The sequence below is a fragment of the Aotus nancymaae genome, unplaced genomic scaffold (assembly GCF_030222135.1).
Source record: "Aotus nancymaae isolate 86718 unplaced genomic scaffold, 86718_ANA_hifiasm-v0.15.2.pri h1tg000057l, whole genome shotgun sequence".
NCBI classification, from domain to species: Eukaryota; Metazoa; Chordata; class Mammalia; order Primates; family Aotidae; genus Aotus; species Aotus nancymaae.
In genome coordinates this window covers 54122998-54150789 of record NW_026988471.1, presented here as the reverse complement: position 1 = coordinate 54150789, position 27792 = coordinate 54122998, and the positions used below count along the sequence as shown (strand labels likewise).

General features: G+C 37.6%; 2 protein-coding genes across 9 annotated transcripts in view; one reads left to right on the top strand and one right to left on the bottom strand.

Annotated features, from left to right (window-relative positions):
* Window positions 1-22213, top strand: part of CCDC88A (coiled-coil domain containing 88A) — a 123801-nt gene extending 101588 nt beyond the window's left edge. For 2 of the 8 annotated variants that reach the window (XM_064364115.1, XM_064364114.1), the window contains exons 24-34: window positions 315-407; window positions 539-753; window positions 6877-6960; window positions 7959-8159; window positions 8750-8821; window positions 10106-10186; window positions 13290-13555; window positions 13750-13856; window positions 14079-14209; window positions 17631-17730; window positions 18251-22213. In XM_064364115.1, the coding sequence (XP_064220185.1) occupies window positions 315-407; window positions 539-753; window positions 6877-6960; window positions 7959-8159; window positions 8750-8821; window positions 10106-10186; window positions 13290-13555; window positions 13750-13856; window positions 14079-14209; window positions 17631-17695 (1315 nt within the window). In that variant the 3' untranslated portion in view covers window positions 17696-17730; window positions 18251-22213. The other 6 variants (XM_064364110.1, XM_064364109.1, XM_064364113.1 and 3 more) reach the window with 5 other exon arrangements.
* Window positions 22194-26985, bottom strand: LOC105734368 (putative prolyl-tRNA synthetase associated domain-containing protein 1). Its single transcript, XM_012477149.2, has 2 exons — window positions 26870-26985; window positions 22194-25341 (listed from the first exon to the last, which is right to left on the bottom strand). The coding sequence occupies exons 1-2, from the start codon at window positions 26951-26953 to the stop codon at window positions 24907-24909; spliced, it is 519 nt and encodes a 172-aa protein (XP_012332572.1). The 5' UTR covers window positions 26954-26985; the 3' UTR covers window positions 22194-24906.
* Between the last annotated feature and the right edge of the window lie 807 nt (window positions 26986-27792).

The window sequence follows — 27792 nt, the reverse complement described above, 5'->3', positions numbered from 1 at the left end:
GTTTGCAAGATAATTCATTATATCTATAATTGTAAGCAAACTATCCAATGTTTTTATTTTTTGCTGCTATAAATTGTAATAGATCACCTTTCTTCCAAAAAAGGAAAAAAAAAATGTTGCAAATTTTTTAATCAAAAAGGGGAACATGGAAAAATTCCCATTGTTACTACCTAATATAATCTTAGTTGCCAACCCTGGTATCTATATTTTTTTATGTTTTGGGAAGAAGTTAGATCATAGTCACAAAATAATTTAATATTTATATCTGTACAAAATATGATACCTGTCCTAAAAAGTAATTTTTATTTTTATAGTGATAAGTTAAATGAATTAAGACGTCAGAAGGAGAAATTAGAAGAGAAAATTATGGATCAGTACAAATTTTATGACCCATCTCCTCCTAGAAGGTACCATTAACCAAATTTTATGAATTCTTTTTTTGAAAAAAACTTATTTTTAATATTGTGATGACTTCTAATTTTGTGAAGGATTTGTATGTTGAATTTTAAACTGATAACAATTTTTAAAATTCTGTTAGGAGAGGCAACTGGATTACTCTAAAAATGAGAAAATTGATAAAGTCTAAGAAAGATATTAATCGGGAACGTCAGAAATCTCTAACATTAACACCTACCCGCTCAGACTCCAGTGAAGGATTTCTTCAGCTCCCTCATCAAGACAGTCAAGATAGTTCTTCAGTGGGTTCAAACTCTTTAGAAGATGGCCAGACCTTGGGGACCAAGAAAAGCAGCAGTGAGTGCTTAAACTCTTTAAACATAGTGGTTATTTAGAATCCTTTCTAATGATTTTTTAAAACTTCAGTAGTCTTTTGGGGGAATAGTCTGATGAATGGCATTTATTTTTAATTTCATATGATTATAAAATTAATTGTGTACTGCATTAGTGTATAACCACACAATTTTCTGAGATACATCATACACAGAAATACTATCATTTGGCTAGAAGGGTAAAATATTGCAGAAAGAAAGTTGAAATAAGAGCTGGAATACCTCTGCCACTTGCTATTTCTGTTAATATGGGCAAGCCTTTTACCTTTGCTTCATACTTCACAGAACAGTTTTAAGGGGCAAGTGAGAAATATGAGATGTCATTTTCATAATTATGTATAACTTAATCAGAATAATAAGGCATTTTATAATGAGGTTTCTGCTCATATACTTTGATGGCATCATATTGGAACAAAGTTACATTTGAGGAAGCAAAGAAAAATAGGTATGAATTTGAAGAGGTGTTATTCAATGATTTAGAAATTACACAATGTTAAGAAAAGGATCTACTAAAATAGAGCGGTACTGGCCAGGCGCCATGGCTCACACCTGTAATCCTAGCACTTTGGGAGGCTGAGGTGGGTGGATCACTTGAGGTCAGGAGTTCGAGACCATCCTGACCAACATGGTGAAACCTAATTTCTACTGAAAACACAGAATCAGCCCAGCGTGGTGGTGTGCACCTATAATCCCAGCTACTTGGGAGGTTGAGGCAGGAGAATCCTTGAACCTGGGAGGCAAAGGTTGCAGTGAGCTGAGATTGCACACTGCACTCCAGCCTGAGTGACAGAGCGAGACTCTGTCTCAAAATAAAATAATAAAATAGAGACGTGGGGGCTAGTCGAAGTGGTTCATGCATATAATCCCAGCATTTTGGTATGCCAAAGTGGAAGGGATCACATGAGGCCAGAAGTTCAAGTCCAGCCTGGGCAACACAGTGAGGCATTGTCTCTATTACTTAAAAAAAAAATTAGGTGAAGAGATAAACATTTGTATATAAACTTGTGATGTAATTTTTATTACAAATTTAGAAGTACCACATAATATGCCCTATACAATTATAACCTCTTAATTTCATTACTAGTATGCTTACACAGTAACAGCAAAGTAAAAGCTATAGAAGTATATTTCAAGAAAATGAGAAAAAAATTTTAAAGATGTCTAAGAAGTTGACTACTACAAAGTTCTTACAAAATATGTGAACAGGATAGTTTGAATCCTCTCACACTATCACCAGTGTCACTAATTGAACACGCACACACACACACATTACATTCTTTTGAAATAGCAGGTAAATGCAACTGCTGCTTCTCCCAGGGGTAGACTCTCCAAATGGGCAACTCTCAAAACACTCAAAAAACTATTTATAGCATTTGGCTTCAGGTGAATTATCTCTGAAAATATAGTATTTTAGGGTATAAAATACTCTAAGATATTAGGCATTAATTGTGGGGTATAGGCTGGGTGTGGTGGCTCATGCCTGTACCCAGCACTTTGGGAGGCTAAGGCAGATGGATCACTTGAGGTCAGGAGTTCAAGACCAACCTGGCCAAACCTCATCTCTACTAAAAATACAAAATTAGCCCAGCATGGTGGAGTACCCCTGTAATTCTAGCGACTCAGGAGGCTGAGGCAGGAGAATCGCTTGAACCTGGGAGGTGAAGATTGCAGTGAGCTAAGATTGCACCACTGGGCCGGGCGCAGTGGCTCATGCCTATAATCCCAGCACTTTGGGAGGCCGAGGCGGGTGGATCACGAGGTCAAGAGATCGAGACCATCCTGGCCATGGTGAAACCCCGTCTCTACTTAAAATACAAAAATTAGCCGGGCGTGGTGGCACGCACTTGTGGTCCCAGCTACTCAGGAGGCTGAGGCAGAAGAATCGCTTGAACCCAGGAGGCAGAGGTTGCAGTGAGCCGAGATTGCGCCACTACACTCCAGCCTGGGCGACAGAGCAAGACTCCGTTTCAAAAAAAAAAAAAAAAAAGATTGCACCACTGCACTCCAGCCTGGGTGACAGAGCAAGACTTCATCTCAAAAAAAAAAAAAAAAATCTGAAATATTTCAGAATGCAAATATAGCAGCCTAAAAACTATTAGAGTCCATAGGTAAGCAATAAAAAAAGTCATACACATTTACATATATATATATTAGTCTCAAGAAAGCAGTTTAATTCTATATCCCCACATAAAATTATTGTTACCCTAGGTCTTTTGCTGTCTGGTTTTGTCCACCAAGTAAATCTACATAAATCCTCTGAGTAGTTCTGTTGTAGAGAGATCATCAAGTTTTCTTTAAAAGGTGGCAGATAAGTTGATTTTATCTGTTATCTTTAGATATAAAATATCTGGCATCTTACTAAATAAGAAATGGGGCCCGCCAGGTACAGTGGCTCACACCTGTAATCCCAGCACCTTGGGAGGCCCAGGCGGGCAGATCATGAGGTCAAGAGATTGAGACCGTCCTGGCCAACATGGTAAAACCCCGTCTCTACTAAAAATACGAAAATTAGCTGAATATGGTGGCGCATTTCTGTAGTCCCAGCTACTCGAGAGGTTGCGGCAGAAGAATCATTTGAACTCAGGAGGCAGAGGTTGTAGTGAGCCACGATCATACCACTGCACCCCAGCCTGGCGACAGAGTAAGATTCCATCAAGAAAGAAAGAGAGAAAGAGAGAGAAAGAAAGGAAGGAAGGAGAGAGGGAAGGGAGAGAAAGGAAAGAAAGGAAGGAAGGAAAGAGAAAGAGAGAAATGGTTGGCCAGTCATGGTGGTTCATGCCTGTAATCCTAGCACTTTGGGAGGCTGAAGCGGGTGGATCACCTGAGGTCAGTAGTTGGAGACAAGCCTAGACAACATGGTGAAACCCTGTCTCTCCTAAAAATACAAACATTAGCCAGGCATGGTGGTGCACACCTATAATCCCAGCTACTCTGGAAACTGAGGAAGGAGAATCGCTTGAACCCAGGAGGTTGAAGATTGTGCCACTGCACTCCAGCCTGCATGACAGGAGCAAGACTCCATCTCCAAAAAAAAAAAAAGGTAACAGGCATACTTATTTTTTTTGAAATAGAGTTTCACTCTTTGCCCAGCTACAGTGCAATGGCATGATCTCAGCTCACTGCAACCCCCGCCTCCCAGGTTCAAGCGATTCTCCTGCCTCAGCTTCCCGATTAGCTGGGATTTTAGGCATGTGCCACCACGCCCAGTTAATTTTGTATTTTTGGTAGAGACAGGGTTTCCATGTTGGTCAGGCTGGTCTCGAACTCCCAACCTTAGGTGATCCACTTGCCTTGGCCTCCTAAAGTGCTGGGATTGCAGGCATGAGCCATCTCGCCCGGCCTACTTAATTTTGTTTTTAAAGAAGATTTCTTTCTTTCTTTCTTTCTTTTTTTTTTTTAAAGATAGGGTCTTACTCTGTTGCCCAAGCTGGAGTGCAGTGGTGGGATTACAGCTCAATGCAATCTTGAACTTCTGGACTCAAGAGATCCTCCTCCTTCAGCGTCATCCTCCCAGATAGTTGGGACTAGAGGAAAACAGCACTGCAGTGGCAATTATTTTTTTATTTAATTGTTTTTTACAGACAGGATCTCACTTTTTTTGCCCAGACTGGTCTCAAACTCCTGGGCTCCATCAATCCTGCCTTGGTCTCCCAAAGTACTGGGATTATAGGCATGAACCACTGTGCCTGGCTTTAAAGGAAAATATGTCAATTCAGATATAAGAGCATACACAAGAAAGGCACAAAAGTCTTTTTTTGAGGTCATCTTATCTGTTTTAGGTATAAATCTGTCATCCTTTCATATTCTCTGCTGAAATATCCAGAATAAAAATCAGAAGGAAGTATTATTCTCCATTCCTACGATTGTTCAGTTTTAGAATTTTTAAAATAAACCGCAAACCCAATAATACTAATGTTCCCTTAATTTCAATATGCTTTGGAAAATGAACATTGTATGTCCACAAACTCATTGCTCTAAGAAGAATCATTCCTTCCTGACAAATTTAAAACTCCTTTTTTCATGTCCATTTTGGAAGGGTATCTGTCTGTAAAGCAGTCCTTGGAAAAAAAATTAAAAACAGAAAAAGAAATAAGAGTAAACAAGACAACATGTGCATGCTGCAACCACTCAGCTTTGTTTTATCTAAGTGTCCATTTTTATATTGCTTTCAGTTCATTTCTTTTTAATCATTGAAAACAGCTGTGTTTACTAAGCTTGAAAAGAAATAGGTCAAACTAAAAGCTTAATGAATCATGACTGCTTCTAATAGCAGTCAAACAAGTTAAAGAGCTATATCCATTGCACTGTGTTTTTTTGTTTGTTTGTTTTTGTTTGTTTGTTTGACAGAGATGGAGTCTTGCTCTGTCACCAGGCTGGAGTGCTATGGCACTGTCTTGGCCCACTGCAACCTCCGCCTCCCGGGTTCAAGTGATTCTCCTGCCTCAACCTTCCGAGTAGCTAGGATTACAAGTGCCTGCCACTATGCTCAGCTAATGTTTGTATTTTTAGTAGAGATGAGGTTCACCATGTTGGCCAGGCTGGTCTTGAACTCCTGACCTCATGATCCGCCCATCTCAGCCTCCCAAAGCACTGGGAATACAGGTGTGAGCCACCGCACCCGGCCCATTGAATTGATACTTGTCAGTTTGTCAAAAGAGCTTTGATTATTTACATGATGACAGCAAACAGAAAGAATGTAGTTATTAAATAGACAGTATATAATATGTTTTTAGGTCTTTATGCAAATTGTTTTTCCTAATTCCTAAATTACATTTCCAAAAAGATATAATACTTTTTATAGTTAAATCTTACTAAAATGTAGCTTAAGAATGGTTAGTGACTGTAGTGAATGTTTTTATTTTTGTTCTAATGACTCCTATATTTTAGTGATAATCCTAACTTTTATTCACAAAATCAAATTCCCTCAAAAATATCTAAAAATGTTATACATACTTATCTCTCATTTAAATTTGCTTTGGGGTACCTCCTTATTTTTAAGGTTTATCAGAGCTTATTGCTAATGCTTATTACTATTATCAAAATATTCCTTTTTTCCCTCTTAGCCCCAGCCAATCTTTTGTAAAATGAACTTAATGTAATTACTTATTTCATCTTTACAAATACTTTGGTCAAAAGAATGTTTATTTCAGTGGTTTTGCTAAATAATGCACAGAATCCAGTTTAAACCAAGAAGAAATTTATTTTCTTTATTAAAGTGTAATAAACTAATGAAAGGTTTTTTTGAGGTTTTGTTTTGTTTTTGAGAGAGGGTCTCCCTCTCTCACCCAGGCTGGAGTGCAGTGGTGTGATCATAGCTCATTACAATCTTGAACTCCTGGGCTCAAATGATCTTCCTGCCTCACCCTCCAGAATAGCTAGGACTACAGGTGCTTACCACCACATGGCTAATTTTTTGTAGAGATGGGGTCTCGCTTTGTTGTCCAGGCTGGTCTTAAACCCCTAGGCTCAAGCGATCTTCCTGCCTTGGCTTCCCAAAATGCTGGGATTACAGGCATAAGCCACGATGCTTGGACTTTTTAATTTTTTAAGATTGTTTTAAACATCCCTTGGGTACTCTAATTTTTGTTGCCATATATTAATAAAATACTGTGGTAGAATGTGCATTTTCCGAAGTTATTTTTGTTTTTCAAAATAAAAATTATGTTTAAAAAGTTAAAATAGAGACTTCAAAAGCCTCGTACATTTTCATCATGTAGACTCTGTGAACCACCAATAACCTTCATTTTAAAGGTTTACCTTTACAATTTAACTAGGAAAATTGATCCCTGCATAAGTAATTCTAATCAGTTCCGGTTTTTATAGGACTATAACAATCCAAGCTTTAAAAGTATATGTTCCTCATCATTGTCTTCAGTGCTTTTCCCAGTATTTTAAAATATCAAAGTACATATTTCATATTTCATTATCACTCAGCAGCATGACAATAATAGCCTTAATATAGCACACATAGCTAAAACTCAAACATTCATTTCTGTCCTTTAATTTCAACATTTAACTCCCATCTGTTCTTCTCCCTTTTTTCTTTCATTTCCCTGTTTCTGTTTTTCCTCATGCTCTGACATTAAAGTGGTTGCACTGAAAAGACTGCCCTTTTTGAGGAACAGACCGAAGGATAAAGACAAAATGAAGGCCTGCTACCGTCGTTCCATGTGTAAGACTTTATGACAGTTCAGCTTCTTTCAAATGACTACACTGGCTTTCATTACTAATTTTTCACTAACCTTTCTCTGGACTGCGCCAATTTCCTTATTTTGCAGAGGTCAGTCTTCCTCTAATATAAGGAGCTGGAAGAATTTTTTTTCAAGTGGCACAGAATTTGACAGAATTATGCGTATGTCCACTGATACATACACATGCATATGTCTAGTCATACATGTAATGTACTCATAAATTTCCAGTGCTTTCTAAAAATTGGCAGGAAAAAAACCCTTTATTTTATATGCCATAGAGATTTTTTTTCCCAAAAAAGTTTACTTAAGGAGCATGTAACAAAATGTTTAGCATTAGAAATTAATTTCCTTTAATGAACCAGATTAATTAAATAAATAAAATGGCCAATAACCCTTGAAAATACTTGTCATTCTTTAAATAATAATATTCTGGATTTTCTTTTTTGATCTGGCATGGGTAGTTACATAATCACATTAAATGTCTGTCACTTTGGATATCATCTCTTTCAGGTTTTTATCGAATGGTATACTTATTGAGTCATTAAAATGAGTAATTTCTTCAGTAACCTGCTCTGACCAAGGACTTTCATTTTCAATAATTATGCTACATAAGAATTGCTCTCCATCTTACCTTTATTCATTCCATTTTTGTCACCACAAAACCACATTGTAAAGGCTTCTAATTGAAGTGCACATTCCCTGCACAAAAGCATGGCAGTCGTACATAGTAAAATTCCTTTCTCTGTCTTTTAAAGGGGGTGGAGGTGGGATAAAAGTATTTATTGAAATTTATCAGCCTTTGGCCTACTCATTTCATTTAGCTGAATGCATGTCATAATTTCAATGACCATGTGGTTGTAGTTTTTGATGTTTATTTGCATTAATTCATAGACAAAAACCAGCGTATTTATACTACAAAATAGAAATATGAACAAATACATTAACCATGCTGATTCATTTGCTTCCATTTGCATCCCAGCCATGAATGACCTGGTGCAGTCCATGGTCCTAGCAGGACAGTGGACAGGTAGTACTGAGAATTTGGAGGTTCCTGATGATATTTCAACGGGTAAAAGGAGAAAAGAATTGGGAGCTATGGCCTTCTCTACTACAGCCATCAACTTTTCAACTGTCAACTCTTCTGCAGGCTTCAGATCCAAGCAGTTGGTTAATAATAAAGGTATAGGCCGTCTGCTATTTGCACTGTGGTGTAACTGTTAGCAACAAGAATTTTAATTTGACTTTTCCCTGTGTACTTTTTAAAAAGCAACAACCTAAAATAATTATCAAAACATGATCTGTATTTGATTTGGAGGAAATTTCAAATCATTTCAAAAATCTAAAACATTATACAAATAACTAAAATCTTTTCCAGGCCTCCTTTCATAATAAACAGCTAATGAATTAACAAGAAAAGGAGAAGTAAACCAGGTAAAGAGTGATAAAAGAAGGCAATGTTAGTTTTCTAAAAATTAAAAGCACTACAACTTCCAACAGAACTACCTAGAACAACCCAGGCTCTTGCTTTGGTTGCAGGGTCAGAGGGGAGATTGTTTCATTGCTTCTGGTGTTTTCCCTAAGCAAGTCAACTCTCATTAGAGTTGCCATTTTTCTTATTCCTGGTTCCAGTTTCTGGTTGAGTCTATGAAATATGTTAAGTCAAGCTGTGTTATACATGACTGAAAAACAATTTCCATATTCTGTGTAAATAAAATTTTATAATTTTTTATTACAAAAATATCTTTATATCCATTTTGCTATTTTATGTAGATACTACATCCTTTGAAGACATAAGTCCACAAGGTGTTAGTGATGATTCTAGCACGGGATCAAGAGTTCATGGTAAGATAATGAACTTTATTTAAAGAGTACACATTAAATACAGAATGGGGATGCTAGTACTCTTGCATTTAATAGGTGAATATGGCATTGCCAGCAAGCATGTTTTCTCTGTCCTGCATCTCATAGTTACCTCTACTGTTTCTTCAAAACTGATACTCCTTTCTGCCTCTTTTAAGATAATTGCTTCATCTAAATGTTCTCTATTTTAGCCAAGGTCATTTATAAAGTATGCCTGCACAGTCCTCCAAGGTAATTTTGTTGCCATTTTTGTATAAGGTAAAAGTTATAAGAGTTGCATTTTACTATTGTTTTAAAATGCCAATTTAAGATACATATTAGTTAAACATATTAAAAATATCTGTTTTAAAGGATGAACTTTAAGAAACCAATTTTTGGGCCAGGTGCGGTGGCTCACGCCTGTAATCCCAACACTTTGGGAGGCTGAGGTGGGCAGATCACCTGAGGTTAGGAGTTCAAGACTAGCCTGGCCAACATGGAGAAACCCCATCTCTACTAAAAATATAAAAATTAGCTGGGCATGGTGGCAGGTGCCTGTAATTCCAGCTACTTGGGAGGCTGAGGCAGGAGAATCACTTGAACCCAGGAAGCAGAGGTTGCAATGAGCCAAGATCATGCCACTGCGTTCCAGTCTCGGCAACAGAGCAAGACTCTGACTCAAAAAGAAGCCAATTTTGGGGCGGTGTTGAGTATTTCAGACTTTTCAGTTTCTGTCTGGAAAATCATGTCTCACCAAACTATTAGCAATAAGTGGATAACATGTTAAAAGAATTTTAAATGTAAGCAGGGTTTTAAGAGTTAGCATAGGGCAGTGTTAACTACAGTTGTTTCCCTCATTATGGATAGGAATACAGGACATTAACTATATAAATGCTTATATTCCTCCTCTTCCTGGCATCTTTGCAATGTAGAGAGTTCCTTGTCTGATCTGTTGTAAGTGAACCAATCAGTAGCATTTTGGGGGATCTGAGGAGATATGTCATTCTATTCAACTAAAACACTCCTGGCATATCCATCTAGAACTCATTTTCAAATCTAAATATGCATTTTCTCTCTCTCTGAATCTGAACTATTGTTTCAGAAGTGCTCTGCTCTAAAGTGTCTCAATGAATTATCTGGAAATTTGCTTTCTAATCTGTGGGCATGCTCAGCCTGTGAAAGTATGCATGATTGCTTCCTCAAAGCATTCTGTAATCAGAATGTAAAAACTCATCAGCATCATCAGCTAGAAGTTTTATCACACTGTCTCCTGATTTTTTCATTTAGCTTCAAGACCAGCCAGCCTTGATAGTGGCAGAACATCCACTAGCAATAGCAATAATAATGCTTCCCTACATGAAGTCAAAGGTATGCTGTAGGTAAATTTATTAATGCACTCCATCCATTTCCAGTATTTTAAGGTGGGAGATGGGATGAAGTTCCTGGGGTAAAGTATGAAATCCAAATCATCTATGTTTGGAACATAGTTGTTGGGAATATTTTATACTTTTCACATTGTAATACAAATGTATTTCAATGTATACAAATGTAAAAACAGGAGCAGTTATTTGGTTTCAGTTTTCAGTCTTCACAGATAAAAGTCTTACGGTAATATTTATACTTCAAAATTATCTATACGTCCTTATTTTACTGACATTTTGTCTTTGACGTGAAAATGGTTGTCCTTCATTTTCTCATAATGCATGGACATTGAACTCACATTGCTCATATTTTAGAAATATGTTTGGCTTCATTTATCCACAAAATAAGGGTAAGGATTTTGTGTGTAATTTGAGAAGCAACTATTTGTATGTGTATATATATATATATATATAGAACAAGAACTATATAAATGCATTTGGCTCATAAAAAGAATTATTTCATGAATATTTTAATTTTTAAATATGCATTCCAAGGTGGGGTATTTAAGTAAATGTCTGGAAACCTTAACTGATACCTTTTCCTCAAAGATATACTGCCTACTCAGATTCTGGAAGTGGTTTGTTTGTTTATTTTGAGATGGAGTCTTGCTTCAGCCCAGGCTGGAGTGCAGTGGTGTGATCTCTGCTCACTGCAACCTCCACTTCCAAGGTTCAAGCCATTCTCCTCCCTCAGCCTCCTGAGTAGCTGGCACTGCAGGTGCCAACCACCACCACCCCCAGCTAATTATTTTGTATTTTTAGTGTACATGGGGTTTCACCATGTTGGCCAGGCTGGTTTTGAATTCCTGACCTCAGGTGATCCACCTGCCTCAACCTCCCAAAGTGCTGGGATTACAGGTGAGAGCCACCACACCTGGCCTGGAAGGTTGTTTTTTGAGACAGGTTCTTGCTGTGTTACCTAGGCTGGAGTGCAGTGGTGCTATCTCAACTCATTGCAACTTCTACCTCCCTTCTGCCTCAAGCAATCCTACCACCTCAGCCTCCCGAGTAACTGGGACTACAGAGGACCACGCCACCATGTCTGTCTGGCTGGTTTTTTGTATTTTTAATAGAGACAAGGTCTCTAACCTGTTGCCCAGGCTGGTCTCGAACTCCTGAGCTCAAGTGAGCCACCTCATCCAGCCTCTGAATTATTTAACCAATATACCATCGTTATCATCTATACTCCAGAATTGTCAAGTTACAAGATGTCTCAGTTGTAATTTTATTTAATTAATGCTATGACATTGTTACAGTGATCTGAAATACCTAATTTTGAGGTGGGATTTTTTTTTTAAATTTTTATCATCGTTTTTCAGATGTCTTTTTTCCTTCTCCAATCCCACTACTTCACTTGACTAGCCTTAAAAGAAATAAATAAATTAATTAAAAATGGTTTTATATCCAGGAGAAAAAATGTAGTCTGAAAAGGTGATTTTTTTTCTGATTTGAAAATTTAAGAAACTCTTAATTTTGTAAAAATGTTAGGTAACTTGAGTCAAATACTTTCATGGCCCACTTTACTCTGTGACTGGGAAACCAGGGAAAGTTGCATCTTCTGCTTTGATATACTGTGTAGTTTGTTAGTGATCAAAACAAATCACTACTCTTAAGGAACACCATAGATTTGAGGGAGTTTAATTCTAGAACTAGCTAATTTGCATTTTATATAGTTGCTTAATGTCAACTGAGTCTTTTAAGGTTATATAGGCACCATATCAACAGTGGACAGCAGGAACAATAAGATGATCAAGACATTTAAAAAAGAATAAAGCACTACATATTTGATTTTATACTTTTACTGAAATGTTGTAAGTAATTGCTTCATGTCTCTATTTGACTTTACTTATATGTATGATATTTAAATTTTTTAAATGTTTAAAGTTATTCATGTAGGATGAACAGAGAAGCCTTCAAGTAGTAATAAGGACTTCTTGGAGAAGCAAAGAATTAAAATAGAATTTTCTGCACTTATAAGTTGTTGGTCTTAACATACTGAAATGATATAAAATTCACCTAATGAGCCAGGCGCTGTGGCTCACACCTATAGTCCCAGTACTTTGGGAGGCTGAGGTGGGCAGATCCTTGAGGTCAGGAGTTCAAGACCAGCCTGGCCAACATGGTGAAACTCTGTTTCTACTAAAAGTACAAAAATTAGCTGGGCATGGTGGCACATGCCTGTAATCCTAGCTACTCGGGAGGCAGAGGCAAGAGAATTGCTTGAACCCAGGAGGCGGAGGTTGCTGTGAGCAGAAATTGTGCCACTGCATTCTGGCCTGGGCGACAGAGTGAGACTCTGTCTCAAAAAAATAAAAATCATCTAATCATGTTCTTGTCCTAAATTGTGAGGCATTTTATTTTATATTATTTTATTTTACTTTTGGAGATGTAGTCTTGCTCTGTCATCCAGGCCAGAGTACAGTGGCACGATCTTGGCTTATTGCAACCTCCGCCTCCTGGGTTCAAGTGATTCTCCTGCCTCAGCCTCCTGAGTAGTTGGGACTACAGGCATGCACCACCACACCAGGCTAATTTTTTGTATTTTTAGAAGAGACAGGGTTTCACCATATTGCCCAGGCTGGTCTTGAACTCCTGACCTCAGGTGATCTGCCTGCCTTGGCCTCCCGAAGTGCTGGGAGTACAAGCGTGAGCCACCATACCCAGCCTGTGAAGCATTTTATAACTATTTGAACCTGAATTTTAAGAAATGTATTATTCACCCATTTATTTATTAATTCATTTACTCATCAAATGTAGTGAATGCTTTGTATGAAGCTCTGTTTAGGCTCTGAATGTGGTGGTAAAAGCAAGTCTTTGCCCTTGTGGAGCTTACAAGAGTTGTCAGTTTGACAAAACAAGGAAGCAGGCTATGGCAGACAATTGTTAGAGTGACAAAAGATTGACATGGTTTACTACGCATTTCTAAATAAAGCTTGAAAGTAAATTTGGCTGTTCCTATAATTAGGACACAGTTAACAAATGTTATTACTCATAAAGTATTAATCTCATTTCTATTACTGAAATCTCAACACCCCATTTACTCCCAAAAGCAGGTGCAGTTAATAACCAAAGCAGGCCACAAAGCCACAGCAGTGGAGAATTTAGCCTGCTTCATGATCATGAGGCTTGGTCCAGCAGTGGTAGCAGTCCAATCCAGTACTTGAAAAGACAGACCAGATCAAGTCCAGTGCTCCAACACAAAATACCTGAAACACTAGAGAGTCAACATCACAAGATCAAAACTGGTTCCCCAGGGAGTGAAGTTGTTACTCTCCAACAGTTTTTGGAAGAAAGCAATAAGCTTACCTCAATACAGGTTAGTTTTATCTATGATAACCTTAATTTAGATGAACACCACAAGTTTCTATAATTGAACTTCAGAACTTTTTTTTTTTAAGTTAAGGAGTGTCAAGAGATACCCACAATTTTATATTGCACAGGCTGCTAAATCAGAAAAGTAAAAACATGCACTGTATTCACTAATCTGCTTTGAATTTTTTTTTTAAACAGATCAAGTCCTCAAGTCAAGAGAATCTTTTAGATGAAGTAATGAAAAGTTTGTCTGTCTCTTCTGACTTTTTGGGAAAAGACAAACCAGTTAGCTGTGGTCTGGCCAGGTCAGTAAGTGGAAAAACCCCAGGGGACTTCTATGATAGACGGACAACTAAGCCTGAGTTTTTGAGACCCGGTCCTCGAAAAACTGAAGATACCTACTTCATTAGTTCTGCAGGAAAACCTACACCAGGCACTCAAGGAAAGATAAAATCAGTAAAAGAATCTTCTCTGTCACGACAATCAAAAGATAGTAACCCTTATGCCACTTTACCTCGTGCAAGCAGCGTGATCTCTACTGCTGAAGGAACTACACGAAGGACAAGCATCCATGATTTTTTGACCAAGGACAGTAGACTGCCTGTATCAGTTGATTCACCACCAGCTGCTGCTGACAGCAACACCACTACAGCATCTAGTGAGTACCATTTACACCAGTGGTCCTGTCATATACTTGACAGCCCAACACATACTATAGGTTCTTATTCCCAAAATGATTTAGCTACAGACATGCCTGAGCCTCTATATGCCCAGGCTAGAAACTCAAGAATGGAAAGGTCACATTTTCTAAACCAAACTTTTGCCACTATTACTATGCCAACGGATGCATTCGGAATATTGGCAAAAGATAGCATAGGGTCATTTACTGTGGCTTATTCGTCTCAGCCATTTTTATCCCTGAATACAGAATTAGTTAGTAACATAAGTGGTTTACCTCCTAGGCCAGTCCCCAGAATAACTGACCAGGCTTCTGCCTCTTTGGATAAACCTGCACAGAGAGATAATAAACAGTTTTCTGATCATCAGAACCCTAGTAACAGTAACCTACAGTTTTCTATAAATAGCAATAATCTTATCACTCCTGCATGTCTCTATCCTGATGACACAGAAGCCGAATTGTTGGTTTCTGAGGATAATCAAACTGTTTGGTATGAATATGGTTGTATATGATCAAAACTGCACAATATAATATGTTGATGTTATTTGATATATACTGCTCTAATATGATTTGAAAAGTTGCTGTTAACAAAATAGCATTTGGTTAGGTTTATCTTTTTTATTTAAAATTGTTGCATACTGTTCAGCTATACATGATGGCATGTATATTAATGTGAATGCGTACCCACACCAAAGCCTGCATGAAATATTAATTGCTTTGTCCATTTTCTGCATGCCTTTAAAAACCTTAACCATACATCCTCCTCCTTCACATTTTTGTTGCCTGATAAGATTGTTACTTTGATATACAGAAGCATGTTAAAACAGTTGCATGCTTTCTTACCAAGAAGACATTTCTAAGTCATGTTTGCTTTGTTGCTTCTGGAAAAAAATGCTCATTTCCTCCCTCCCTTCCTCCTCTTCCCACCCCTCACTTGCTCTTCCTCTCACTCCTTTCTTTTTTTCTTCCAGAATGTGTACTTTATATTGCACATGTACAGTATCAGTAGGAAAAATGTAAAATTACATCATTTTCTTTTGCCATTTACTTAGGCCATCTGTCCTGTTTTATTTTTAAAGAAATAGTTAATAATTCAATACTTTATATAGCAAATATTAATTAATACCCATATTTATAAAACATTTTTCAGATTTAAAAGATTGTTAATACTCATAAACTTAGTGTTATTCATAGAAAACCCCATCAAATTTAAATGTGATTTACACAGTGACCAGGAACATTTGTATTTATTGTTTCTTCTCTGCACTTTTAATCATCTGATAAATATCAGAGCTCAAGTAACTGTCTTTTCTTCAAGATGACTTCTATACTTGAAATCAGTTAATACAATAGTTTTTCCAGTTCTTTTTCTATATAGAGTCAAAGAGAAATAAACCAAATTATATTCATTGTGTTGGAAATTTGCATTTTTACTTCTAATCAAAAAGGGTAGCAAGTTTACAAAGTTGTAAAAAATTGTTACTTCTATAATTAATCCATTATTAAATTATACATGTATGTCCTTAAAACAGAATTTTTAATAATGAATAATTGTACTAAAATGAAAAATTAGAATTTGTAACCATTTAAACAAGTGTCTTTCTAGTAGAACAAAGTTTAGAACTAAGAATAAATACAAACTCTTTAGCTAAAAAATATATATATATTTGTTAACTTTGACTCTAGTGCAAAAAACTTTTATTTTTGTGTTCACAATACTTTTAAAGCTGATTAGCTAAATTTGAATCTCTGAACTCCCAGAATGCTAAAAACAAAAAAACCCATAACCCTGATCCGTTTACTTTGAGAGGAATACATCTTAGCGCTCTCTCTGGAACGTTTTTGCCATTTTGATTTAGCCTAAATATTACTGATAATGATGCAGCCTGGCACCTGGAAGGAATGCCTTGAAATGTGACCATGTGGGGATGAAATTATGTTATACTTGTTGTTACTGTATTAAGTTGTTATTAACTGGGCCAACGAAAAAAATCTATAGAGAATATTTGCCTAGCGAAATTTGTCTCCTTTATAATCATACTTTTTTTTCTTATAGCTATTACAAAAAAAAAATGGTTCTGGTGCAGGTAGTCAAATGAACACAATCAGAAGATTTTCATATTTTAGTACTACCTAATGTACTTTTTGCATCCTCTGTTTTATTGTTAATTACTGTGCAGTCAGTCCTAACATTTCAAATACATTTGGTGCTAATATTTTCCCTTTTGTTTTTTCATAAGCCAGTAATAAAACTTAATAGTAAATATAGTTGAGATTAAATGGGGGCAATATATGATGCAAATGTTATAATTAGTGTTATTTCTTTTCCATATTGAGTCAAAGATTATTTCACAGCTATTTCAACTATTTAGATATCATAAATCTGACCTTTAAAATATTATTCATTCAAAATTCATTGAGAAGTCACATGCTATTATATCAAAAACCATGTGATTATTTTACAAAATTAGACTTAGAGGAAAGAACTATTTCCTACCCCAATGGCTATACATATATAGACAGTATGTTTTTTTTTGTTTTTAAATACACTGTGCCTGTAAGACAAATATATACCATGCCCATGTGTCCTGAAGACTGTTGGAAAATACAGTCTAGACTTTAGAAATCATCACCTGCTGTGGAGGCATAAAATTCCCCCATAACACTTTCTGTAAGCGAAATCTTATAAAGATGCCCCAAATTTTAAAAAAACTAATTTCATTTGAAGTAAAACAACTCTGACTTAATTGAGCAGTTGCACTTATTTCCTCTAAGACACCTCCATAAATAGTCTACAGTTTCCCAAAGGATTCTTTGTAAAACTATTGAAATATAAACCCTGATTTTATAAATGATGAAGCTGGAGCTTTCAGTATTCCTGGTTTAGGTTTCTGGAAATTATACCCATTGATTTGTGTGACATAAACATATTCTTACGCACTGCATCCCCTTTGACCAAAGCAATTTTAGCTATAACCAATGTAAGGAGGATCATTATTTGCCTATAAAATATGTATCAAACCTTGGTTTTCTTAGTAAATAATACAAATATTTCATTCCAGATGGTTTTGCTACTGCATGCAAGATTATGTTTACTTTAAAACTGTATGGTGACCATTTAGTAAATAAACATAGTAAGTAATGCTATCTGGTACTAAAGGGGGAAAATGTAATTGTTATAGTTTGTTTAAAAAAATTCCTTTCCTAGGAATATTACTTACAGCTTTAAAATATAAAAATCAATCTTTAAGTATTGAGATGCCTGTGAGATTAATATTTTTCCCAGACAGTTACAGATTCCTTCTCCTTGCCCTACTCAGTGAGAGTGCATTTCTTGTCTTCTGAATTGTATTTTGTTAAATCTTTGACTAAATAACATGAAAATGCTTTTCTCCTGCAGATGTGGACAAAGTACAAGAAAGCAGAAATTCAAAAATCAGGTCTAGGGAGCAACAAAGCTCCTAATTCTGTTACCCACTACATGACATGTGGGCCAAGTGGTGAGTTTCCTGCTTAAAATGTAAATGAGATTAGTCTCATTTATACAAACTAACCAAATTAAGTATGAAACAAGTGCATATTGCATTAACAGATGTAAATATTGCTTGCTTAATTCATTGACCTTCTGTCCTACTTACTAGTGAAGCAATATTAGTTGGCTGCCATGGGTTTTTACTTAGCGCAGGGAACAAGTATTTTTTTTTTTTAAGTTTTTTTTTCTCACTTTACATATAATTTTACTAGTGAATTATGTTCTTGGAATTACTTTTTTAGTTTGAATTCTTTTGTGATAGGAATACAACTTCCCCACAATTTTCTTGAAAATTGATGAGAATAAACTAAATACCTTTTCTATGATAAACCCCACTCAAAAATTATCTCTGATTTTCTGTCATTCTCATTCTTACAGAAATATCTGGTGCATGCTGTTCTTATAGTGGCTGCTCTGTATTTTGTATCTCTTATCTTCAAGCTTTTCTTATATTTTCTTTCTTCTTTCTACCTTCCAACTAAATACAGAGAGAAAAGTGTCCTTCAGTTTCTCAGTATGAAGCCTTTATTTCTGAAGTAACAAGACACCTAGCAACTATAGGAATCATTTTTTAAAATCTTTAAGGAGACTTTTAACAGTCCTTCGTGAATAGAGCAGGCAAGAAATACAAACCTTCATTCCTTGAATCAAGGAGCACTACTGGATTCAACTGCCAAAATTTTTAAAAGGTTTTAGGACTTACTGTACCTTGTACTGTTAAGATCTACTGAATAAAGGACGATCTCTCGCTAAGGACCAAGTGTTTTAAAGTTAAGTGTTTAAAGTACTCCAAGAACAATCTGCTCTTTTCATCATTTGTTTTATGAATTTATCCATGTTTGCTTAATGCTTCTGCTAAGTATTAGCCAAAATCTAGCCATTTATATTTAGTTGTGTAAATCTAAATTAAATGCTGTAGTATTTTGTGGAATGTACTATATAGCAAGATACAGACAGAATTGTTTTGGCATGTCAGAGCCTTATTTCGTTAGCAGACTGCATGTGTTGGTACTTTTTTTTCCCTTAAAGCCAATTATTTTGATGCAAAACAAATTCAGTTTATAAGATAAATCTGAAAAATCCATAATGAAATAGGAGTTATAAAAAATTTATAGGGATATTAACCTTTCTACATTCTCCATTAAGCAACACTAAGCATGCATACATTAATCCAAGGTAAAGAGTGTTTTTCTGAAACTTTTTTAGTAAGATGGTTTTCCAGCAAATGGCATTCCTAGGATAAAGCTATTGTGCTTTAACTCATTTCTTTTCTTTGGTATTGGGTTATGTATGTGTGTGTATTTTTTTAACCTGAGAGCTGACTATTGCTTAAGAAGTTTTCTTATGGCAAAAATAATGTAAATAACTTACTATGATCTGCATTTTGCCAGAAACTCATTTATAATTAAGGCTATCATTTATTAATGACTTTTTGTTTTTCTCCTTTATAATATTACATTAAAGTTGATAACTATTATTGGTACTTTTGAAATTTTTGTATGCATTTGTTACCTTTAAACATTTGGAAGAAGCACAAAAAAACAGATTTAGTTAACCCAGGGAAACATCAATTTTTTTAGTAGTTCCAATTTTGTATCACAGTTTTATTTTCTTATGAAATCAAAAAATACATTGATACTCATTGATGCAAATTCATCATTTAACATCAATATCAGTACTCTTCAAGGTCTGAAATGAGAAAGATACTGACTTTTTAAAATTTTAACAGTGCACTTCTTAGGCTTTCATTACCAGCTCTAAAGAACTTTTTGGAATAATTCCATATTCCATAGTGTGTGGTTTATGAGTCGTGGGTTTCATCACTAACCCAGTAACCATGAGAAAAGTCTCTCTCCTCCCTCTCTCTTTCTCTCTCCCTCTCCTTCTCTCTCTGTCTCTCTCTTTCTCTCTCATAGGCCAGTAGCAATGTTGTGTTCATAGTCTATTTTCCAAAAGACTATCAATAAAAAAGAGAGTATGTTTAAATTGAAATGGAACTTCAAGAACTTGAACTTACTTAGGTACTTCAGTGCCACCGATAACTTAGGTTTTACCACCAAATGCTATTAATATTAAATCATTTTGAAACTCTTGGATGAAAGGTGCTATGTAAATGTAAATACAAAGAATTCTTACTAACATACAAATAATATACAACAGAAATATTTAAAACCTATTCTGTAGACTCTGAAACATCTCTCTCTGTCATAACTCCCTGGATTCATTGGTAATAGGTGTCAGAGCAGTCTAGAGACACTTGCATGTCAAAAATGTACATTCATTTTTAGGTAGATAAAAGTAAACACAGAAATTATGTTATGGCTAAATACAGTAAGTGGGTAACTTAGATTTATATTGGCTAGCATCTAATTTGCACAACTAGAATACATCCCAGAACAATTACTGAAAAGCTGAAATTTAATGAGTGGTGAGGTAGCCCAATGAGGGTGAATTGTATCACAGCTTGACCTCTCCAGAACACTAATATCCCAAAACAGAGAACATGCTGGGTTAAGCACATTAGTGCTTCAAGCAGAATATGCTCAAGAACAGCCTGTAAAGTAGGCTGACCCTGAGAAGGGACAATTAAAGAGACAACCAAGGGAACACATTAAGACTAGAAAAATATGAATAATCTCAATTATATTTTTCACAATTTTCATCCCATTTCAAGAAAGGATTAGCTAGTAGTAACCACATGAATATTTTACTTTCTCCAATATACCTTGAGAAACAAATTTTGTAGGAAGCCACTCTTTCCTTAAACTTCTTCTGCCAAACAATAATAAAGCCAACTGGAAACTAATCGGAGCCATTTTCATTTTCCTAACTGGGGTCTGACATGCTTTAAGTTATCTGGCTCTATTCTAAATCAACACCTAAACCCCTAAGGAAACTGAAGAATCAATATACAGGGTAATACCTTTGGCGCGGAGCTCCAATAATGTGCTTCAGATCTGGCCATGTGGAAATGCTTTCGTCTAAATTTTTGAATTGGTGGTTACCAAAGAGTTCACAAAACAGGTTTGTATGTAGCACCTTTCATGCAAGGCATGTTAAAAGCCTCTTTTAAAATCACTGTGCATATTATAGAATTGTAGCCATCTCACAATGAAGTACTGCAGCCTGTGCTGTCTTAATGGTTTATGTCAGGAAATGAAAAAGATACTGTACCAAATCTGGAATACAATGGGGAGTAATAATGTATGCTAAATGACTTTCGTATCTTACTTTTTGTGAGAAAAGTGAATTTTTGTGTTTTTCTTTTCAGCTACACTTAGTCCTGAGATGTATTTTTTTCTTTAATTCTTGAATTAATACAAAAGGAGCCCATTTTATATATAAACCTTGATGTAAATGTTGAGATATTTGGACAATGAAAATGCCTTAAAAGGAATGCATATGGATAAAGTTGCACTTATAACACACTTCAACAAAATCTGATTTTAAATTGTCTTTTTCTTTTCTATTAAGGGTTTTCTTTTTCAGTGTCTACCATTGTACTTATAACTGTTATTAAATACCAAATCAAATAATATAAAAGCTGTAACATTTCCTTTAAAACTAATGCTAATAAGGGATTTAGAGTTGAATGGCAAAATGTTTATTACTTAGCAATACCTGATGTCAGTCACAGGCATCCAACTCATGACAAGAGACATCACTGTTTGATTGTTTTTTAAAAAACATTTTTTATTTTGTTTCTCCTTCAAAAATTAAGTTGGATTAACATTCACGTATCAAACTAATATAAAAAAATAAAAACAAGAGGTGATTTTTGTAACAAGTGGTTAGTAATCATTTTAAAATGATACCATTTTAGCCAAGTGTTATTTTATTCCTTTCCCTTTTTGCTAGAGAATTATTGTCAGATGTAACCCATGACCTTGTTTAGTTGATTCTGTTGTAATCCTTTTGGGATAAGTATTAGAGGTTTGGAGAGAGTCTGTCAATTTTATCAATCCCAAAATAGGTTTAAATATAATCTAATAGACTGCACAAATTAATCTCTCATTCTCACTTATAGACTTTGGGAGACAAAAAAAGCAACTGGCCTTGTCCTTGGGCAAGTCAGTTTTTCCTGGCCTGTTTTCGCCATAAGGTGGGGAGGGCAAGGTGGGCATGGTGGCAGGAGCCTGTAATCCCAGCTACTCGGGAGGCTGAGACAGGAGAATTGCTTGAACCCAGCAGGTGGAGGTTGTAGTGAGCAAAGATAGAGCCACTGGACTCCAGCCTGAGTGACAGAGCAAGACTCTCAAGGGAAAAAAAAAAAAAAAAGGTGGGGAGGGTAATTAGACCAATTAAGCACCTTGGTGCTTAATTTCTGTGTATTCATTGGTAACTTCATTTCATATGCAAAGCAACCTAAAATGTCTACTTTGTGTTAGAAATAGAATACAGAGTATGTAAAAACTAATAAGAACCTTAGAATAAAGTTATCATTACTTTTATTTTGCCTTTTAGTAATACAATTTGGTACAAATTAGGTATAATATTTCTACCAGATGGAAACTATTTTTTGAATGATCAAACTTAGGAAAATGTGGTTCTTTAAAGAATATCCCATTTCAGAAAAAACAAAAACAGAAACAAAAGACAATCCCATTCGATTGAACCAGAAGGAAATACTAGAATTTTCATGACCACAAGAAGAGGAATAGCCTACATCAGATCCTCACTCCACTAATAGAAGGATTTTGTTTAAGTGAGGTTTAAAAAATGTCAACTGGGCCAGGCGTGGTGGATCACCTGAGGTCAAAAGGTCGAGAACAACCTTGCCAACATGTTGAAACCCCATCTCTACTAAAAACACAAAAATTAGCCAGGTGTGGTGGCAGGTGCCTGTAATCCCAGCTACTCAGGAGGCTGAGGCAGGAGAATCGCTTGAACCCAGGAGGCGGAGGTTACAGTAAGCAGAGATAGTACCACTGCACTCCAGCCTCGGTGACAGAGCAAGACTCAGTCTCAAAAAAAAAAAAAAAAAAAAAAATCATTTTTTTTTGTTTTTGAACTAGCTTTTATATAACAGATGACTCCAGATTTTCCTGCAATTTTATACTCTCAGATGACATACTGAAAGGGGATGAGTAAAACTTCATTGTAGCCTGGAGGACAGAAGAAACTTGGACAAGTATGTTCATATTTTTTCTTTTTTTTTTTGAGACGGATTCTTGCTCTGTCACTCAGGCTGGAGTGCAGTGGGCGTGATCTCGGCTCACTATAACCTCCAACTCCTGGGTTCAAGCGATCATCCTGTTTCAGCCTCCAGAGTAGCTGGGATTACAGGGATGTGCCACCACGCCTGGCTAATTGCATGTTCACATTTATAACCTCTGAACAAAGACTAAATAAATCCTTTTTTGCGGGGTGGGGAGATAGGGTCTCACCCTGTCACCCTGGCTGGAGTGTAGTGCCAGGATCACTGCTCACTGCAGCCTGGACTTCCTGGGCTCCGGTAATCCTCCCACTTGAGCCTCCCAAGCAGCTGGGACTATAGGTGCATACCATTGTGCACAGCTATTTTTATGTGTTTTGTAGCAACAGGGTTTCAGCATGTTGCCCAAGCCAGTCTTGAAGTCCTGGGCTCAAGCAATCTTCCCCCACCCTTGGCCTCCCAAAGTGCTAGGATTACAGGCATAAACCACCACACTGGCCTCAAATCCTTAATAGCGTAATATATATTCCACTACTACATTTTTGAATGTAATATTTTGTTAAGACTAGTTAAGTGTAGTAGTAGAAAGGAAGGAAAGAGTAGAACAAGGAATTTGACCACTCCAGCCTATAAATGTAACTTTTCTTTTTTTTTTTTGAGACAGGGTCTTACTCTGTCACCCAAGCTGGAGTGCAGTGGCACAGTCTCGGCTCACTGCAACCTCTGCCTCCTGGGTTCAAGCCATTTTCCTGCCTCAGCCTCCTGAGTAGCTGGGACTACAGGCACACATCACCATGCCTGGCTAATTTTTGTATTTTAAGTAGAGACTGGGTTTCGCCATGTTGGCCTCGAACTCCTGATTTCGGGTAATATACCTACCTCAGCCTCCCAAAGTGCTAGGATTACAGGTGTGAGCCACCACACCTGGCCTGTAACTTTAATAGTACAATGATTATGATATAACATATTCCACCCCTAGTTGTTTTTCTGGATTAAAATTTAGTAAAGATATATTTTCATAGAAAGTTTATTATTTTTCACTGAAAAAAATCACTAGTTTATAAACAAACTCCAATAATGGAAAGTGTTTACCTTTGCCCCCATGTTTAATTATCTTGCTGGGGAGTTATTCTTTAATCCCCATTTCCCAAAAATAACCACTATCAAGACTTTTGTCTTTTAAGAAACAGTCACCCAGGCTGCAGTGCAGTGCTGTGATCTTAGCTCACTGTAGCCTTGAATTCCTGGGCTTAAGTGATCCAGCTTCCCAATATGCTAAGACTACACGAGTGAACCACCACACTTGGCTCATTTTTCAATTTTTTGTAGAGATGGGGGTCTCTCACTTTGTTGCCCAAGCTGGTATGGAACTCCTGGCCTCAACTGATCCTCTTGCCTCAGCCTCCCAAAGCAGAGATTACAGGTGGGAGCCCCTGCACCTGGCCTCAACAATATATTCCTGTATTCCTTTTGATTTTTTCCCTGTATTATGTACACTTATAATTTTATACATACTGTTTCACAACTTGCTTTTTTCAAGTAAAATAACACCCTAAAGATGTAAGCTAGTGGCTGGGCATGGTGGCTCAAGCCTGTAATCCCAGCATTTTGGGAGGCCAAGATGGGCGGATCACGATGTCAAGAGATAGAGACAATCCTGGCCAACATGGTGAAACCCATTCTCTACTAAAAATACAAAAATTAGCCCAGCATGGTAGCAGGTGCCTATAATCCCAACTACTAAGGAGGCTGAGACGGGAGAATCGCTTGGTTGCAAGAAGCCAAGATCGCACCACTGCACTCCAGCCTGGACAAGAGTGAAACTCCGTCTCAAAAGGAGCTCTTTTAAGATGAAATACTATATCCTCCTAAAGTGGTTTAGTCACCAAACTAAGGATACCAAATATTCTTACACTTACAATGCTTTTTGTAAATTACAAATAAGAAAAACAGCTTTCAGAAAGAAATTTATTCTAAACATTGGCCCAACTAGTTGTTTTTATCAAAATTTAGTATTATGGGATCATGTCCTGTCTTCTTCACAAATGTGAGAAAATCTTCAGGGCTCAATCCCATGGTTGCAGCATTAGTCATTGGATGAAAGTACACCTTTTCATGTCCACCTTCCAAAAAAGCAGAATCGAGAACAAACTTCACATCTCCAGCATCACAGAAAAGTGCCAAGGGTGTGGCACAGCCTTGACCAACTTTGAGTTTTTCTAGCATGGCTGTTTCATCAGCAAGCCGCAGATTTCCACTCCCAACACCTAACTGCTTGGCAAGCTCATTTAAATTAATTTGTCTATCATGAAGAACTGTCACCAGCCAATAACTCTTTTTCTTTTTGTCTTTAAGAAATAAGTTCTTACTATGTGCTCCTTTCAAATGCTGGATATGAGGCATCATTTCTTCAACTGTAAACACCTATAAAATATCACATAAGTTTAAAAATAAGTAATATGCATGTATACATATACACACATTTATACATATTTTGCTTGCTGGATGAAAACAGCAAGGTTAGGGAGTGCTCATTGCCCTGAATTTCACTGGTAGAGACCCATCTCCAGCCCATTACCAAATAATTATAAGCCCATGCCATCTTATTTCCTCATCTCAGGACCTCAGGCAGTTTCTTCGGCTAGTTTTCTATTCACATGTACTGGCCAAGTCCTCATATTCCTCAGCAGCTTTCTGTATTTTTGAAATTTAAGCTTTTGGTTCTCAACGTCTACAGCAGTTCTAGACTCCTATTCCTTAGCATTCCATTACATCCAGACCATGTGACGACCTCCATTTCACAAATAACCACAAAGAAGGTGAGTGGGCAGGCAGTAAGAATCCAGACTAACAGAACATCAGAAAATCTGGCATATGCACACATAAAGAAGTGGGAGAATATATGACTATATGGGAGGGAGGAAGGTCAGATAAAATGATTACAGTTTTGATGTTATATTCGTGAAGGTGAGGAATACTAATATATTTCTCTACTCTTTGTAGATCACCATATTTAGCCATTATCAACTGTTAACTCAAGCCTTGGGTAAACTTCATGTCCTTGCACCACTCAAGTTACACATTGGTTCTGTGAAATATTTGGAAGTGGCCCAGGGAGGTGGCTCACTGGGAGGCTAAGGTGGGAGAATCACCTGAGGTCAGGAATTCGAGACCAGCCATGCCAACATGGCGAAGCCCTGTCTCTACCAAAAATACAAAAATTAGCCAAGCGTGGTGGCACGTGCCTGTAGTCCCAGCTACTCAGCAGGCGGAGGCAGGAGAATCGCTTGAACCCTGGAGGCAGAAGTTGCAGTGTGCGGAGATCGTGTTACTGCACTCCAGCCTGGGACACAGAGCGAGACTCTCTAATATTTGCAAGTAAAACTTCCCGTCAATACACAACAAATGTTACCATTTATGAAAACACAGGCATGTATATTTTGGTCAGCACTTTTTGGGGTAGTGATGGTTTCTGCCATGCTCCATGCTCTGTGATCATCCTGACCACGGCAGAAAAAATATCACTCTGAACCTCAGTGTCCTGCTGTAGGTATGGTGCCTGATACGTTGTACCTATTGAACACACTATTAACCACTTGCTTATTTTATCTACACAAAAAGTGGACAAACTGACCTGACCAACACCCCAGACCGATTTAAGATGCACAGTCCTCCGTATGTTGTGCTAGTTCTCAACACGAAATGTAAGCAAATCACTCCCAAGAGGAAAAGTTTCCTTGTAGTGACCTCATGGTCCCAAGACGGAAGGTCTCTGCTGTCCCTGCAGGGTCCTTTTCGTATTTTGCGACCTGGGAAATATTCCAGGAGCGACGTTCTCACGGTACATTAATCCTGGGACATCTGATCTTAGCGGCCTCGCCCGACAGACGTGCAGCACAACCCACCCCACTCAGACCGGGCCTGTCTCTGTGGTCACCCCTAGGGGCCTCACCTCGGGGTGCTCCACGACCTCGGTGTGGATGGCCAGAGCACTAAGCCGCTGCTCCAGCGCCGCCCTCAGCTCTGCGCCCGCCATGCCGCCGCTGTCGTGGCTATGGGCGGAAAAACTGGGCGCGGCTTTCCGCGGCTGCGCATACCGCAGTCTGAGGCAGAACTGCTTGGAGTTATCTCGGCCGACGCCAGAAGCCCAGTTCTGCTGCCTGCTGGAGGCGGGGCCGCCCTGTCCTAGCTCTTCGCCCGCTGGTCCCTGAACATCGTGGGCTGAGGGCTCAGGCTTATGAAGGCCTGCGGGAACTCTCATCTGGGGCCTAGCTGTGGGGCGGCGCCTGCATTCTCACAGTCCTCCCCTATCCCACTTCAGGTTTCCTAGACCAGCATATCTTCTGTTGGGGTTTTGGGGGCAGAAGGAGGTCAGGTGAGCAAGACTTGCCCTGAGCTGTTCTTTAAATCAGTCTTAATTTTTTGGGTCTACCTACACCACTAAATTAATGAATAGAGTCATGTTCAGTTGGGCTTTTTGTTTGTTTGTTTTGAGACAGTCTCATTCTTGTCACCCAGGCTGGAGTGCAGTGACGCAATCTCGGTTTACTGCAACCTCCACCTCTCTGGTTCAAGCGATTCTCCCGCCTCAGCCTCCCAGGTAGCTGGGATTACAGGTGCCCGCCACCTCGCCCAACTGATTTTTGTACTTTTGGTAGACATGGGGTTTCACCATGTTGGCCAGGCTGGTTTTGAACTCCTGACCTCGGATGATCCACCCGCCTCGGCCTCCCAAAGTGCTGGGATTACAGGCGTGAGCCGCCGCACCTGGCCATATATACCATATTATAACACGGTCTGCAGGTGGTTCTCACAGCAACCTAAGGAAACTGACTTCCATACAAAAGAACTGTAACATTTTTTTCCTACTTTGCA

Coding starts and splice junctions, on each gene's coding strand:
- LOC105734368 (XM_012477149.2), bottom strand. CDS start 26,953: ATGGCGGGCGCAGAGCTGAGGGCGGCGCTGGAGCAGCGGCTTAGTGCT. Junction 25,342..26,869: donor AGGTCGTGGAGCACCCCGAG/GTGAGGCCCCTA, acceptor GATATTTTATAG/GTGTTTACAGTTGAAGAAAT.